A 14,305-nucleotide genomic window follows, 5' to 3' on the forward strand; every position below is an offset into this window, starting at 1 on the left:
TGGTTATTGGCTTGGATATTTTATTTTGAAATTGTCCTTCCCTGAATAGTTTCAGGATCTATTTGAATGCCTAAACAGGCCAGTACAGTTCTGCCATGGTTTGGCTCAAGAAAACGGGTAAAACATCTTTGTCCATTTCAAACACTTATAAAGAAGATAGGGGTCAGCAAACAATATTCCCAATTACTCTTTCATGTGAACTATAGTATTCCAAGACATACAAACCCAATTCCAAAAAAGTTGGGACACTGTACAAATGGTGAGTAAAAAAGGAATGGAATAATTCACAAATATCATAAACGTATATTTAATTCACAATGGAATATAGATAACATATTGAATGTTGAAAGTGAGACATTTTGTAATGTCAATCCAAATATTGTCTCACTTTGGATTTCATGAGAGCTACACATTCCAAAAAAGTTGGGACAGGTAGCAATAAGAGGCCGGAAAAGTTAAATGTACAGATAAGGAACAGCTGGAGGACTAATTCGCAACTTATTATGTCAATTGGCAACATGATTGGGTATAAAAAGAGCCTCTCAGAGTGGCAGTGTCTCTCAGAAGTCAAGATGGGCAGAGGATCACCAATTCCCCCAATGCTGCGGCGAAAAATAGTGGAGCAATATCAGAAAAGAGTTTCTCAGAGAAAAATTGCAAAGAGTTTGAAGTTATCATCATCTACAGTGCATAATATCATCCAAAGATTCAGAGAATCGGGATCAATCTCTGTGCGTAAGGGTCAAGGCCGGAAAACCATACTGGATGCCCGTGATCTTTGGGCCCTCAGACGGCACTGCATCACATACAGGAATGATACTGTAATGGAAATCACAACATGGGCTCAGGAATACTTCCAGAAAACATTGTCGGTGAACACAATCCACCGTGCCATTCGCCGTTGCCGGCTAAAACTCTATAGGTCAAAAAAGAAGCCATATCTAAACAGGATCCAGAAGCGCAGGCGTTTTCTCTGGGCCAAGGATCATTTAATGGATTGTGGCAAAGTGGAAAAGTGTTCTGTGGTTCAAAATTTGAAGTTCATTTTGGAAAACTGGGACGCCATGTCATCCGGACTAAAGAGGACAAGGACAACTCAAGTTGTTATCAGCGCTCCATTCAGAAGCCTGCATCCCTGATGGTATGGGGTTGCATGAGTGCGTGTGGCATGGACAGCCTACACATCTGGATAGGCACCATCAATGCTGACAGTTATATCCAAGTTCTAGAACAACACATCCAGATGTCGTCTCTTTCAGGGAAGACCTTGCATTTTCCAACATGACAATGCCAGACCACATACTGCATCAATTACAATGTCATGGCTGCATAGAAGAAGGATCCGGGTACTGAAATGGCCAGCCTGCAGTCCAGATCTTCCACCCATAGAAAACATTTGGCGCATCATAAAGAGGAAGGTGCGACAAAGAAGACCTAAGACAGTTGAGCAACTAGAAGCCTGTATTAGACAAGAATGGGACAACATTCCTATTCATAAACTTGAGCAACTTGTCTCCTCAGTCCCCAGACGTTTGCATTCTACCACACAGTGGTAAACATGGCCTTGTCCCAACTTTTTTAAGATGTGTTGATGCCATGGAATTTTAAATCAACTTATTTTCCCCTTAAAGTGATACATTTTCTCCGATTAAACATTTGATATGTCATCTATGTTGTATTCTGAATAAAATATAGAAATTTGAAACCTCCACATCATTGCCTTCTGTTTTTATTCACAATTGTACAGTGTCCCAACTTTTTTGGAATCGGGTTTGTACATTAACAAGAAACCAAGCAAGCCTAGTTCAGCCGGCCCACATTAGAAAGAGTTGCCATCTCGACATTCGAACTTGGGTCGCCCACATGAATGGCTGTGTTGTTAACCACAACACCACAGAGCCGTACGTATTCTGGGTGTCAGCGTAGCCTCTTGTCTGAACAAATCCTCTTTTGCCATTGACCGTTTTAATAGTTAATTGGCCATTCGTGAATGACACTGATACAGTTAAACTGACTAACATTTCTTACTAAGTTTACCTTCACCACAAATAGCTTCTATGTATTGCATTTGCTACTGGACGTTTTAAAAGCGTATTAGCCAGTAATAAGCTTTACCGGGAATAGTCATAAGAATTGAGCAATTGCTAGCGAGTCTGCCAAAGCTATTTCATTTTATGGCATAAGAACGTATTTTTTTCTTTCATGGCAAAACAACATACTTTTTTCTTTCATTCGTGAATGACATTTATACAGTAACTATCAATAAAGGCGACAATAACTAACTTTTTCATCAAGTGAAAAGACGAGAGAATCGTGGAATCTACCAGAAATAATTAATACATTTCGTTGCTCACAATAGATTAGAACTTACGTCTTCCACATGAGAGGCACTGTCTTTAACCACTACGCCACGGCATTACACGTTTAAGCGGTCGCTAGACCCCATTGAGGATTGTGTTTGACTGACTAACGTTTCTTATTACGTTTACACAATCATAAGAATTGTGTTTGTCTATACTGACCCAAAACGCATGAATGGATGCGTACTTTGAAAATCCACCAGAAACAGTTAATGTAGTTAATCAAGGTTTTAGCCATCTATATGGAATAACTCATAATGCATACAGAGGGTTCACCATAAGGTGCAAACCAGAATAGAAAGTCCAGATTAGACTTTGCCAAAAACATCTAAAAAACCCAGCCCAGTTCTGGAACAGCATACTAAGGACAGATGATTCTAAGATCAACCTGTACCAGAATGATGGGAAGAAAAAAGTATGGAGAAGGCTTGGAACGGCTCATGATCCGAAGCATACCACATCATCTGTAAAACACGGTGGAGGCAGTGTGATGGCATGGGCATGCATGGCTTCCAATGCCACTCGTCACTAGTGTTTATTGATGATGTGACAGAAGACAGAAGCTGCTGGATGAATTCTGAAGTGTATATGGATATATTATCAGCTCAGATTCAGCCAAATTCAGATTCACTTTACCGATGGATAATGAAGTTTTTTGAGGCAAAGAAATTGAATATTCTGTAATGGCCGAGTCATGCATTTCAGTTGCTGAAGACAAAGAACAAACAACAAAGAACAAACAACAACTGAAGACAGCTGCAGTAAAGGCCTGGCAAAGCATCACAAAGGAGGAACCCAGCGTTTGGTGATGTCCATGCTTTCCAGACTTCAAGCAGTCATTGCTTGCAGGATTCTCGACAAAGTATTATAAATGAACATTTTATTTATGATTGTGTTTATTTGTCCAATTATATTTGAGCCCCTGAAATAAGGGGACTCATGTACCTCATGTACATTACACCTGCACAAATATTACTTATTTATTCAATCCAGCATCGTTTGCAATCTGCTCCATTACACTATATATATATATATATATATATATATATATATATATATATATATATATATATATATAGATCACATCCACCATCATTATGTAAATAATAATACCTGTACTAAAATATTTATTTCCAGCACCCTTTATACCCTCCTCATTGCACTATTGTCTCATCAGTCTTACTATGTTATTGTTTTGGTTTATTATGTGTATTTATGTGTACTGTATATTGCAGTTGGCGACTCTTGAGTGTCCTTTGTTTACGTTTTTTTATGAGTAAGCACATCATGAGCCTGTATAATCCAGAGTCAATTTCCTCGTATGTGTACACATCCCTGGCCAATAAAGCTGATTCTGATTCTGAAGGGGACTGTATGAAATTGGTTACAATTCCTAAACGTTTCATATGATATTTTTGTTCAATTATAGAAATTGTGTCAGTGTGCAAATATTTCTGGACCTTACTGTATATGTCGGCAACTCTCTTGTCTATGTAGAGTTCCTTAGACTTGGATTTTGCGTTGACATGCATTGTGATATGTCGGACCACTTATATTGAAAGGTGTGTGCCTTACTACATCATGTCCAATCAACTGACTCAAGGACTGATTTATCTCATGTATATCTCAAGGACTGATTTATCTCATGTATATCTCAAGGATGAGGATGCATCTGAGCACAGTTTTGAGTGTCATGGCAAAGTGTCTGAAATTCTATGTATATGAGATATTTAAGTTTATAAATTTCAGCAAATTGGCACATATTTCTAAAAATGTGTTTTCACATTGTCAGTGCTGGGTATTGTGTGTAGATTTATGGCAAAATAAGTTAATGCAATTATTTATAAAATAAGTCTATAACTTAAAGCTTCTCCTGAATAATCTCCGAAGGCCTTGTACAAGCTCACCACACTGTCACTAACTTGATATTTTTTCTAACATTGAAATGTGTTGTGAAATGCTATCTCTACAGCAAGTCATGAAGGACAAGTGGATAAATGCAGGGTATGATGAGGATTCCCTGAAGCCCCATATAGAGCCTGTTGAGGACTACAGTGATGCCAGTCGCATAGGTGAGCCATGTCCAGTCCACTGGGTAGCAGTCCAATATTTTGGCTCCAAGAGCAATGTGTTACTTTTCTGTTCTGTCTCCATGGCTTCCCATGGCTTATTCACATTCTTAGGACACACAGATACAGTGTCCTTTCAGAAATAGTTGAAATCTATCCACTGAATTCAATGAGAATGATTGCTTCTATTTAGGGGTCTACTCAATATAAATTCCTTTCATTTAAAAAGTTACCGAAAGTCCAAATATCACATCAGCTAGGAGGAATTTGTGCCCACTCTTCTTCACAGTATTGCTTTACCTGTTTCATGTTAGGTTGCTTTCTTGTGATCTGAGATTTAACTCAGCCGTTCCATAACCCTACATTTATTATTTTTGAGCCAATCTGTTGTTGCTTTTCTTGTGTGTTTTGGTTCATTGTCTTGTTACAAGATGCATGTTTAATTCAGCTTCAGCTTTTTTCACATTCTCCTTAAGAATTCTCTTGTACAATTTCATGTTCATGGATTACTCAATAATGGCCTGGTCCTGAGGCTGCAAAGCAGCCCCAAGTCACTGCCCTCATGTTTTAAGATTGTTGGGAGGTTCTTCAAAAGCATTATTTCGTTTTTGCCAAACATGTCTTCTGGCTTTGTGGCCAAACAAATCCTCCTTTGATGCATCTCTTTAGAGCACATTGTCCAAGAGGTTTTGGGCTTTACTCAAGTGTTTTCTGGCAGAAGTCAGTCATTTCTTGATATAATTTTATTCAATTTTTTATATTCTTCCTTCCTGTCCTCCCATGAAGGCCAGGTTTGTGCAGTCTCTTGCTGACGGTTGACTCATGTCCTTCGACATTGATTGTGGCAAGAGAAACTTGTGGAACCCTTGATGTTAGCTATTGGGCTGTATTTGATGGGACGGCCTGTCCTATGTAGCTTGCCACTACTCTGGACTTGATTTTGAATATGAGCCATCAGACATTATACTGATGCACTTCAACTTGCTTGGAAATGTCTTTGTAACCCCTCCCTAAGTCATGGGTACCAATAATCTTTCATCTTGGGGCCTTGGAAATGTCAAAGGATCTTGGCATGATGTTATGGATTTATCTATCCCCAGATAACTTTATTTGCACTGTGCTAAGGCCCAAGGCCCATTTCCTTCTTTCCAGCATCCATGGATTCACGTTATGCTGTCAGGCATTCTAGGGCTGATGAGGCATCATCTAACAGACATTCTACTCATTAAAATGTCTGGATAATTGTCTGACAGAAAATAAGTTAATCTTGACCATGAAAGATACTGTTCTTATTGAACATTATTGGTGTCCATAATATAGTTGATACACAGATGAGGATGATGACAGTCAAAATCTGAGATATATAATTATACATTAACAGTTACCATACACCCATATGTCTCTAACCCTTATGAAAATCTGGACCATCACAAGTTATTTTGCAGTCATTTTCACCTGCATTTTTCAAATGCGTTTCGGTTTGTTTTAATTGCATGAATGGATTCAAAGTTTATTAAGTACCTCAGCTACCCATTGGGTAGGACTCCCTTACAAGCTCTATCACTTGTGTATATAATACATTACTCCCCCTTTCTCATGCAGTCTGACTGAATGCACCATCTGCTTCTGTCCGTGGCGCAATGGCTTATGGTCATTGTAGTTAATTACAACACTCTCTGCAATGGACTAGGTTAATTATTTGTCTAATGAAAATAATAAATATGAAAACTCCTGAAAATTCCAGCATCCCACAATTTATTCTTCTGCTAAATTATCTTCAGAATTATTTGATTTCTCCCTTTTTCATCACATCCCTTCATTTGTGGTTATCAGAGGTGATGGTGGGGATGGGCTTCACTCCTGAGGAGATAAAGGATGCTTTGCTCAACCAGAAGTACAACGAGGTCACTGCAACCTACCTACTGCTGGGTCTCAAGAATGAGGTGAGATATATCAGGCTGGCCACCAGAGGGCAGCATAAGATTTCAGTAATGTATTTGTTGTGTATGTTTCTTATTGGTCCAGAAGCCTCAGCCAACTGTTGGGATTCTTATGAAGGATGCTTCAGTCCTGTTTGCTTGCTGATATTACCACACTATGGTGTTGAATTAATACTCTGAAATTATTATAATGCCCTTTTTGGTACAGACATCACATTCTGATCTGATTAAAGACCAATGACCATTCATCTGGGGAAGAGAAAATTGGCATGTATACAATACTGTATAAATGATGATCCTGCTATGTCAAGTATGACTGGCGCAATAAGGTACATGTATTACATGAACCATAAACGTGCATACACTTGGGCCTTCCTCTGATACCTCGTGGTATATATCCATTGTCCTAGAGGCCAGGGAGATGTATTGAGCCCTATTAGCTATAACTGAAACAAATCAATGTAATGTTGAACATTCCGGTACACAGAAACCCACAGTGTTCTGTTTTGCCCCACGTTCAGTCCATGTGGCTCGCTAACACCCAGGCCTCTGTTGTCTTTGTAACAGGACGGCAGCGAGTCTCGTTCAGCCAGCACCCTGTCCCTGGCACGTGTCCGGCCCAATCCCATCACCAACGGGACCAACAAACACTCCTCGGCCACAGCAGGCCCCTCTTCCTCCTCTTCCTCGCACAGCAAGGCCCAGCGCAGTGCCTCCACCTATCACAGGCAGCGACGGCACAGCGACTTCTGTGAGTCTACTGTTGATTCCACTGTACCGGTCCGACCTCTGAACCTCTTATATTCAACTCTTCTTACGTCCACTGACTAAGAGTGTGTTCACACGCGCGTTTGTGTCAGTGCCTGCATACACGCGTACAGTTCATCAGTGTGTGTGTGTGTGTGTGTGTGTACAGCGTGTGTACGGCATCGGTTCGTGTGCCAGGGTTTTCACGTGTCTCCCCCCTCAGGTGGCCCCTCCATGCCGGTCATGCACCCCAAGAGGAGCCCCACCAGCACGGGCGACCGGGAGCTGAGGGAGGGACGCATGCCCCCGCGTAAGGCTAGCTGCAGCGTAATGGGCAGCCGCTCCCTGCCCCCCTCCAGTCCAATGGTTAGCAGCGCCAATAACCCCAACAAGTCAGAGATCCCCGACCGCCGTAAAGAGATGACGGCCACCACGGTGAGGAACAGTGAGGTAGGAGAGGTGGGTTGGGGAGGTTACCTTCCGTAAGTACTGTGTCACCGTACAGGCAAATTGAGTGCCGGGGGAATGCGAAGCCTTTTCAGACACACCCTGTGAAAGAGATTTTCATGCTGTTTAGAATGGATTTTTTACTGACCATGCAAAAACTAATTTTTTGAAACGCCTGCCAATTTAATTAAAACATTTAAAACAGACATTTCTCATGTGCTTAAGCAATCAGACCGTTTGCCTAAGCCTCCACATTCAGCTCAGATGAATTTAAGTGTCTTGTGTCCTTTGATCATCCTTGAGATGTTTCTACAACTGGAATCCACCTGGTTTAAATTAAATTGAATGGATATGATTTAGTAAGGGCCACGGCTGTCTATATAAAGTCCCACAGTTGTCAGAACAAAAACCGAGCCATGAAGTCCAAGACATCTGAGATTGAATAATGTCAAGGCATTGATCTCTGGAAGTTTACAAAAAAATTGCTAAAGCATTGAAAATTCCCAGGAGCACAGTGGGCTCCATTATGAAATAATACAAAGTTTGGAACCACAAAGACCTTTCCTAGAAATGGCTACCTTGCCAAACAAATAAACCGGGCAAGAAGGGCCTTTGTCAGACAGGTGACCAACAACCCAAAAGCCACTTTAATAGAGCTTCAGAATGATGCCTGTATGCCATGCGCTATGTCTGCCAGAACAAGGTACCACTTATCACCTGGCTAATGCTATTCCTATGGTGAAGCATGGTAGCGACAGTATCATGCTAGGGGGTTGCATATGCCCAAGAAGGCACACCCAGAAATTACTGAATGAATAAAGGTTCTGAATGAATACTTAAATGTACATGCTATCAATTGACACAAATGTCTAAAAACATGTTTGTTTTTTTGCCATCATGGGGTATTGTGTGTTGACTGATGTAAAATAAATAGGTGATCAATTATCAGTTAAGTCTATAACACAAGAAAATTTGTTGAAAGTGAAAGGATCGAAATACTTTCCCAAATCCCTGTATGTAAATACATATACCTATGTATACAGTTTAACCCTCCCCAAAAAAGAGTTGGGATATCTTAATTCATTGTCTAACTGTTTTGTTACAATATTTTAAGGACAACTATTTACATTTGCATTATGAATTTTTATTCTACATATGATTTATCTATGCAGCAAGCAACACAATGAGACAAATCATACCAGATGAGAAGCCTAAATGAGTAGGACATCGTGGCATTTAAATATTTTTAAAGCATACTATTTAGAATGCAAGTATTGAGTATTCAAATAAGGCCATTGACTACTCCTCTTTGATAGAATGCTGTGAGAAACGGTATGGTTGGGGGGTGCCAGGAATAAAGGAAAAAGTGTGAGCTACATTGAAATGAACGTATTAGTTCTAGACGTCTGAATATACCAACATCCATACATAAATACATTGTGTATCATGAGACTCAACTGGGTTTCTGTGTCTTTTCTTTTTCATTCATATTTGTTTAAGTTCTTGCTGATTGAAGGATATGACTAGTTAACAAAATACATTGTCATGATCATTTCTACCATTCTTCACTGTGCAATAGACTTTGTGTAAATGTTTGTCATTGTCAACTGATCACATCAGGAATCGATTTCGCACAAATACTTTTTCCATTAAATGATATGTTTTTTCATTCATAACGCCTGACTTGGATATTTGTTTTGACCCCCCCTCTTACTTTCCCAGAACAACATCCCTGGAAGTGCCATGACCCGCCGGAACACTTATGTCTGCACGGACCGCTCCACGACGGACAGACACTCCTTGCTGCAGAATGGGAAGGAGAATAGGTAAAAAAAAAAACATGGGGAGACGAGAAATGGTGAAGCAGAGTGAGAGAAAAATGTGTTGTTTTTGCACTGACCGGGAGGGAGAGTCCGACCCCAAAAGATTTCCCCCTGGTCTCATGATGATGAAGAGGATGGTTTTAGGGTTTTTAAATGTTAACCGTGTTGTTGTGAATCCAAAGATAAATGTAAAGCCAAAGATAAAGATGAATATCCACTTTGTGTGGCGAGTAACATTTGTCTCTCTTCAGTTCCCTTTCCCACCGCCTCCCCCCCACCTCCCCCTCCACACTGAGCATCTCTGGGGCCGGGGCCTCCTCCTCCTCTGGCGAGCGTTGCCGTCTGACCCGGGGCTCCACTATCCGGAGCACCTTCCATGGAGGCCAGTTGAGGGACCGGGCCCCGCCCATCTACTCTGCTCCGCCCACCTCCCCTACTCTTTCCCACCATGATGCCAGTCCCCTGCCGCATGCCCGCAGCCGCGCCACCTCCAACCTCTTCACCAAGCTCACCTCTAAACTCACACGCAGGTAAGTGGTCTTCTCCGTACCAGACACCTCCATAACAACTACATTCATAACAGTGTCAATCCATAACAGTAACCCCTGTAACAGACACCTCCGTAACAATCACATTCGTAACAGTGTCAATCCATAACAGTCACCCCTGTAACAGACACCTCCTTAGTAACAGTTTCAATCCATGACAGTCACCCCTGTAACAGACACCTCCGTAACAATCACATTTGTAACAGTGTCTATCAATTACAGTCACCCCTGTAACAGACACCTCCGTAATAATCACATTCGTAACAGTGTCAATCCGTTACAGTCACCCCTGTAACAGACACCTCCGTAATAATCACATTTGTAACAGTGTCAATCCATAACAGTCACCCCTGTAACAGACAACTCCGTAACACTCCAAATTCAGGAGAAAACTTCCCAATACTTGTAGTAGTTGCTGCAGAAACCTCTTTAATACCGGCCTCAATACTGAAACATTTACAGTCTCTGAGTGATGACTTCCTCCAAATGCAGGAGTCAGGTGCCAACTCCCTAAACATTAGTAAAAATGTACAAAACATTTGTCAAAATTTCTATTTGTTCATAAACAATTATGTATTTATGAATTTATGAATGCAACCTACTTCCGAACTGAAAATATGAAATAGGCAACTAAAACTAGTCAAGGTACATTATGCAGTTATGTGGTAATAGGTTTTAGGACCAAAGTGGCTATCTGGCTTAAGAGGGAGGTTGAATATGGCAGGTGGGATTGGGATAACTGTTGTTTCAATAGTTTAATTTAGTTCTTTATAACATGGTACAATGTTAGGTTGCCTGACAGAGGTAAATTAAGCTACAACAACCAAGATAATGACCAAAGTCAACATTTTAGAGTCTATTAAATTGTGGTTATAAAATAAATAAAGAGCTATTTGTTTTTAGCTAAAGCAGTTTTAAAAAATTTGATTGAAATTAACACTTGAATTGAAATTAATTTACACAACAGCCATTTTGCTGTTCTGCTCTATGACACTGAACGTCGATTTTGGGACAGTTTGATGCAATTGCTATTAGCTATGCGGAATATTACATAATGCCACTATTGCACTTGAACAGGGATAACACTCTAATTAGATTAGAGTTAAAAGGGAAATTAGAGTTAAAGGGGAATTTCACCATAGCTTACCTACTTAATGCGCTAATTACTTATGTTGGCAATGATACATTTGTGTATTGAAAATACAATAGAGTGAATTTGAATGTCACAATAGAATCCAGAACAATTGACTTCTTCTGTATTGTATGTTCAAAAATGAAACGAGTTCCTGCATTCATTGTGAATGTAGAAATCTCAATTTTAAACTATAGCTATTTTCTGGTCACCAATGTTGATCAGGCCCATGTGGTGTTCTGTGCTTATTTATAGTAATTACATGCAAGTATTGGAGATGTACCCCAATGCAACCTATGTAGCTAGAACAGATTGTATGGGTAAATGCCATGTTCAGGATCTTACATATGTGTTTATCCTGCTTATACCATGCCAACAAACAATAACATTAACAAATGTTTATTAGTCAAACAACTTATTAACCAGAATAATGTCAAAGTAACTGAATTAGCTTTGTTTAAAGACATAAAAATACAGACAGCAGGTCCCAATTTATTAAGCATGGTTAGCATGCAAATAGTATACCTTCCCCACTGTTGTAGTAAACCTGCTGTTTTAACAACAGTACCCATATCTAAAAGGAATAGGTTCAGGGGTGTAGAATTAGGGGGGATGGGGGGTCATGAACCTTCTGGAAAAGGGTCATTGACCCGGACCCCCCAGTATTAACCTATGCCTTTGAATATGCTATATGTTTTACAGTACATTGCTAGCCACAGATCTCAATAGTTCATGAACCAAATGTGGATTTAACGACAGTAGCCATTTCTAAAAGGAGTAGGCTATTTTCTTTTTATTTAACCTTCATTTTAGCAGGGGAAGCCATGTTGAGACCAAAGGTCTCTTTTGCAGAGGAGCCTTGCATAAACACAAGTAGTAAACAGGAACAGGAAGTATGGAGAGCACACCCCACAAAAATAAATAAATAAATATGAACACACAATTCATATGACACAAAAACATTTTTCATGGAAATATTCCTCTATCATCCTTTTCAATTGCCCTAGAGGCACCAATTCATTCAGGTTGAAACAAGCTTGGAGTTTATTCCAAATGAGTGATGTGCAAAAAAATGTATGAGATCAAGAGACAGATCTAGGAATTAATTATGACAGCGCAGTATAAAATACATCCTGCATTAATTAAATCTGGGAAATATGTTTAAAATTTTCTTAATTAGGCGATGGTGGCCATTTTGTCTTTTGTTCTAATACAAACTATTTGACAATGATCCTTAATATAATTTGCATGAACACCAGTTGATCTATATTTGTGAGGGTTGTTTGTCAGAATTCAATCAATTATTTAGGAGTTAACCAGATTTTTTACGTTGATCCTAGCAAGCATTCAAATCTGATTTGTCAAATTAAAATGAGTGCATAAACTCATTTTTTTCAGAGGCTGGCATTAACCAGTCAAGATACAGATCGCTTAGATAAACCATCTCAGAGGAAATAAAAGGGACCAGGCATTTAGACTTAGTATGGACAGCACCAGCCTGTCCATACTAAGCATTGGGGGGATGGTATATCCCTTCTACATTATATTGTCTACTTTCAGCAATGGATACATCAATAATGAACAGCTCAAAAATCTGAGGTAAAGAAATATTTAGTGCTTGAGATACTACATGGTTCAATTTAGCATTGATGGCTCTCCTCCACCTTTCCATATCCTATCACATCTAAAACAGTATAGCATTCTATGGGAGTGTACACATTATTGACCAATCTGTTTATCGGGTTTCTGCGAGTGCCAGAATATCGGGATTTATGGCCTGAATCCAAATATCAGTCAAATAAATCTTTTGGAGCATAAGTCAACACTTTTAAGGAAATCTGTCCAAACCCTGTGCGTGTTTTACATTTTTAGTATTGGTGAAATACCCCTTAAAGTGCATTATAAAAATGAATAACAACAGATTTTCCTTCTTGACTTTCCTCGTTTGCTCTGGGATTCGTACCCAGCAACCTTTCGATTTCACCTCAACACTAACCACTAGCTGTCTGTCGTAAAGGTTGCCAAACCCTGATTTAAGTGAATAGTATGTGCCTACTTGACAAATGGTCATTTGGAATGTAAAAACAGGCAAGTGTTCAGAAGGTGAAATAGGGTGGTAGGCCTACTACCTGAAGATGTTCACGAAGGACACATTTTAGGGACTATTAGAAAATTTCACAGACCATGGCTCAGGGTCCTTCCATTGGAAACTGAGCTGAATACAGTTGTTACTGGGATTCAGTGAGCTCTCCCTCTTTGCAGTATTAATATATAATCTAATATTTGTTGTAATGTAATAAACCTGTGATTGATTTCCATGCCAATCAGCTGTAGCTTCACTGTTTTCCATCACTCCCTCGGTCATGTTTCAGTGATATGATCTTTCTCCCTTTTTTCATCTCTTCATTTTCTATCTCTCTCTTGCTCTTCCTTTCTTTACATCAGGGTCAATCTTGACCCATCTAAGCGCCAGGGCTCAAACAAATCAGTATCGGGTTGTACCCTTCCCCAGGGATCAAAAACAGTTAGTAAGTTCCCATGTCTCTAGCTTTTCTCTGCCTGTCTGCCTGCGTGTCTGCCTGCCTACAAGAAATACCTGTGTGTGTGTGTGTGTGTGTGTGTGTGCGCATGCCTGACAATGGCACTGTCATTTCCAGTGTGTCTAGTACTTATCTGTCTGAATGCGTACCTGTCTGCCTTTAGCACTCGCATAGCACTTTTTGGTTCTTTCCTTTAGCATGCCTTAATGCCGTGTCATCTATTGTCTCAGAGGTTCCAATGTGCCTTGACCCTGCATCATGATAAGTGCAACATGACACTGATGGAACAATATCTTCTGAAGGTGTCCAACAATCATTGTCATGAGGCCATTGAAACCATTTCGCTAAACAATTGGCTGATCCCCTTGACAATTTAAAATTTGGCATGAGCTGACATCTTTTATGTCATTGTTTTGAAAGTGTTATGCCACCTTTCTTGCTTGTGTTAGTAGAAGTCTTTGTTCCAGAGGCACTGTCATAGTGGATAAGTGAAGGGGAAAGGGACTACAACTACCCCCATCAAGTGTTTTACTTCCATTTGGGAAATGATTGTTTATCTCAGTCACACCTGAATAGATGTGGAATGCAGTCATATTAGTAGGGATGTAATGATTCTTGTTGACAAACACAACAAGAAGCAGATGAACAAACAGATTGACATGCATGGGGTTGTTTATTTATATGTTATATCGATATAGA

At 39.9% G+C, this 14,305-nt stretch overlaps 1 protein-coding gene across 4 annotated transcripts in view; it reads left to right on the forward strand.

Moving 5' to 3' along the window:
- The window catches only part of mark4a (MAP/microtubule affinity-regulating kinase 4a), a 43,684-nt gene that overhangs the window by 21,210 nt on the left and 8,169 nt on the right, over nt 1–14,305 (forward strand). The window contains exons 10-16 of one of the 4 annotated variants that reach the window (XM_010865640.4): nt 4,333–4,432; nt 6,263–6,372; nt 6,937–7,120; nt 7,340–7,551; nt 9,286–9,389; nt 9,638–9,916; nt 13,512–13,594. In XM_010865640.4, coding sequence (XP_010863942.2) covers nt 4,333–4,432; nt 6,263–6,372; nt 6,937–7,120; nt 7,340–7,551; nt 9,286–9,389; nt 9,638–9,916; nt 13,512–13,594 — 1,072 coding nt within the window. Of the gene's footprint in view, nt 1–4,332; nt 4,433–6,262; nt 6,373–6,936; nt 7,121–7,339; nt 7,576–9,285; nt 9,390–9,637; nt 9,917–13,511; nt 13,595–14,305 lie in introns of all 4 variants that reach the window. The other 3 variants (XM_020047749.3, XM_010865639.4, XM_010865638.4) reach the window with 3 other exon arrangements.

This window comes from Esox lucius, chromosome 7 (genome assembly GCF_011004845.1).
Source record: "Esox lucius isolate fEsoLuc1 chromosome 7, fEsoLuc1.pri, whole genome shotgun sequence".
Lineage (NCBI taxonomy): Eukaryota > Metazoa > Chordata > Actinopteri > Esociformes > Esocidae > Esox > Esox lucius.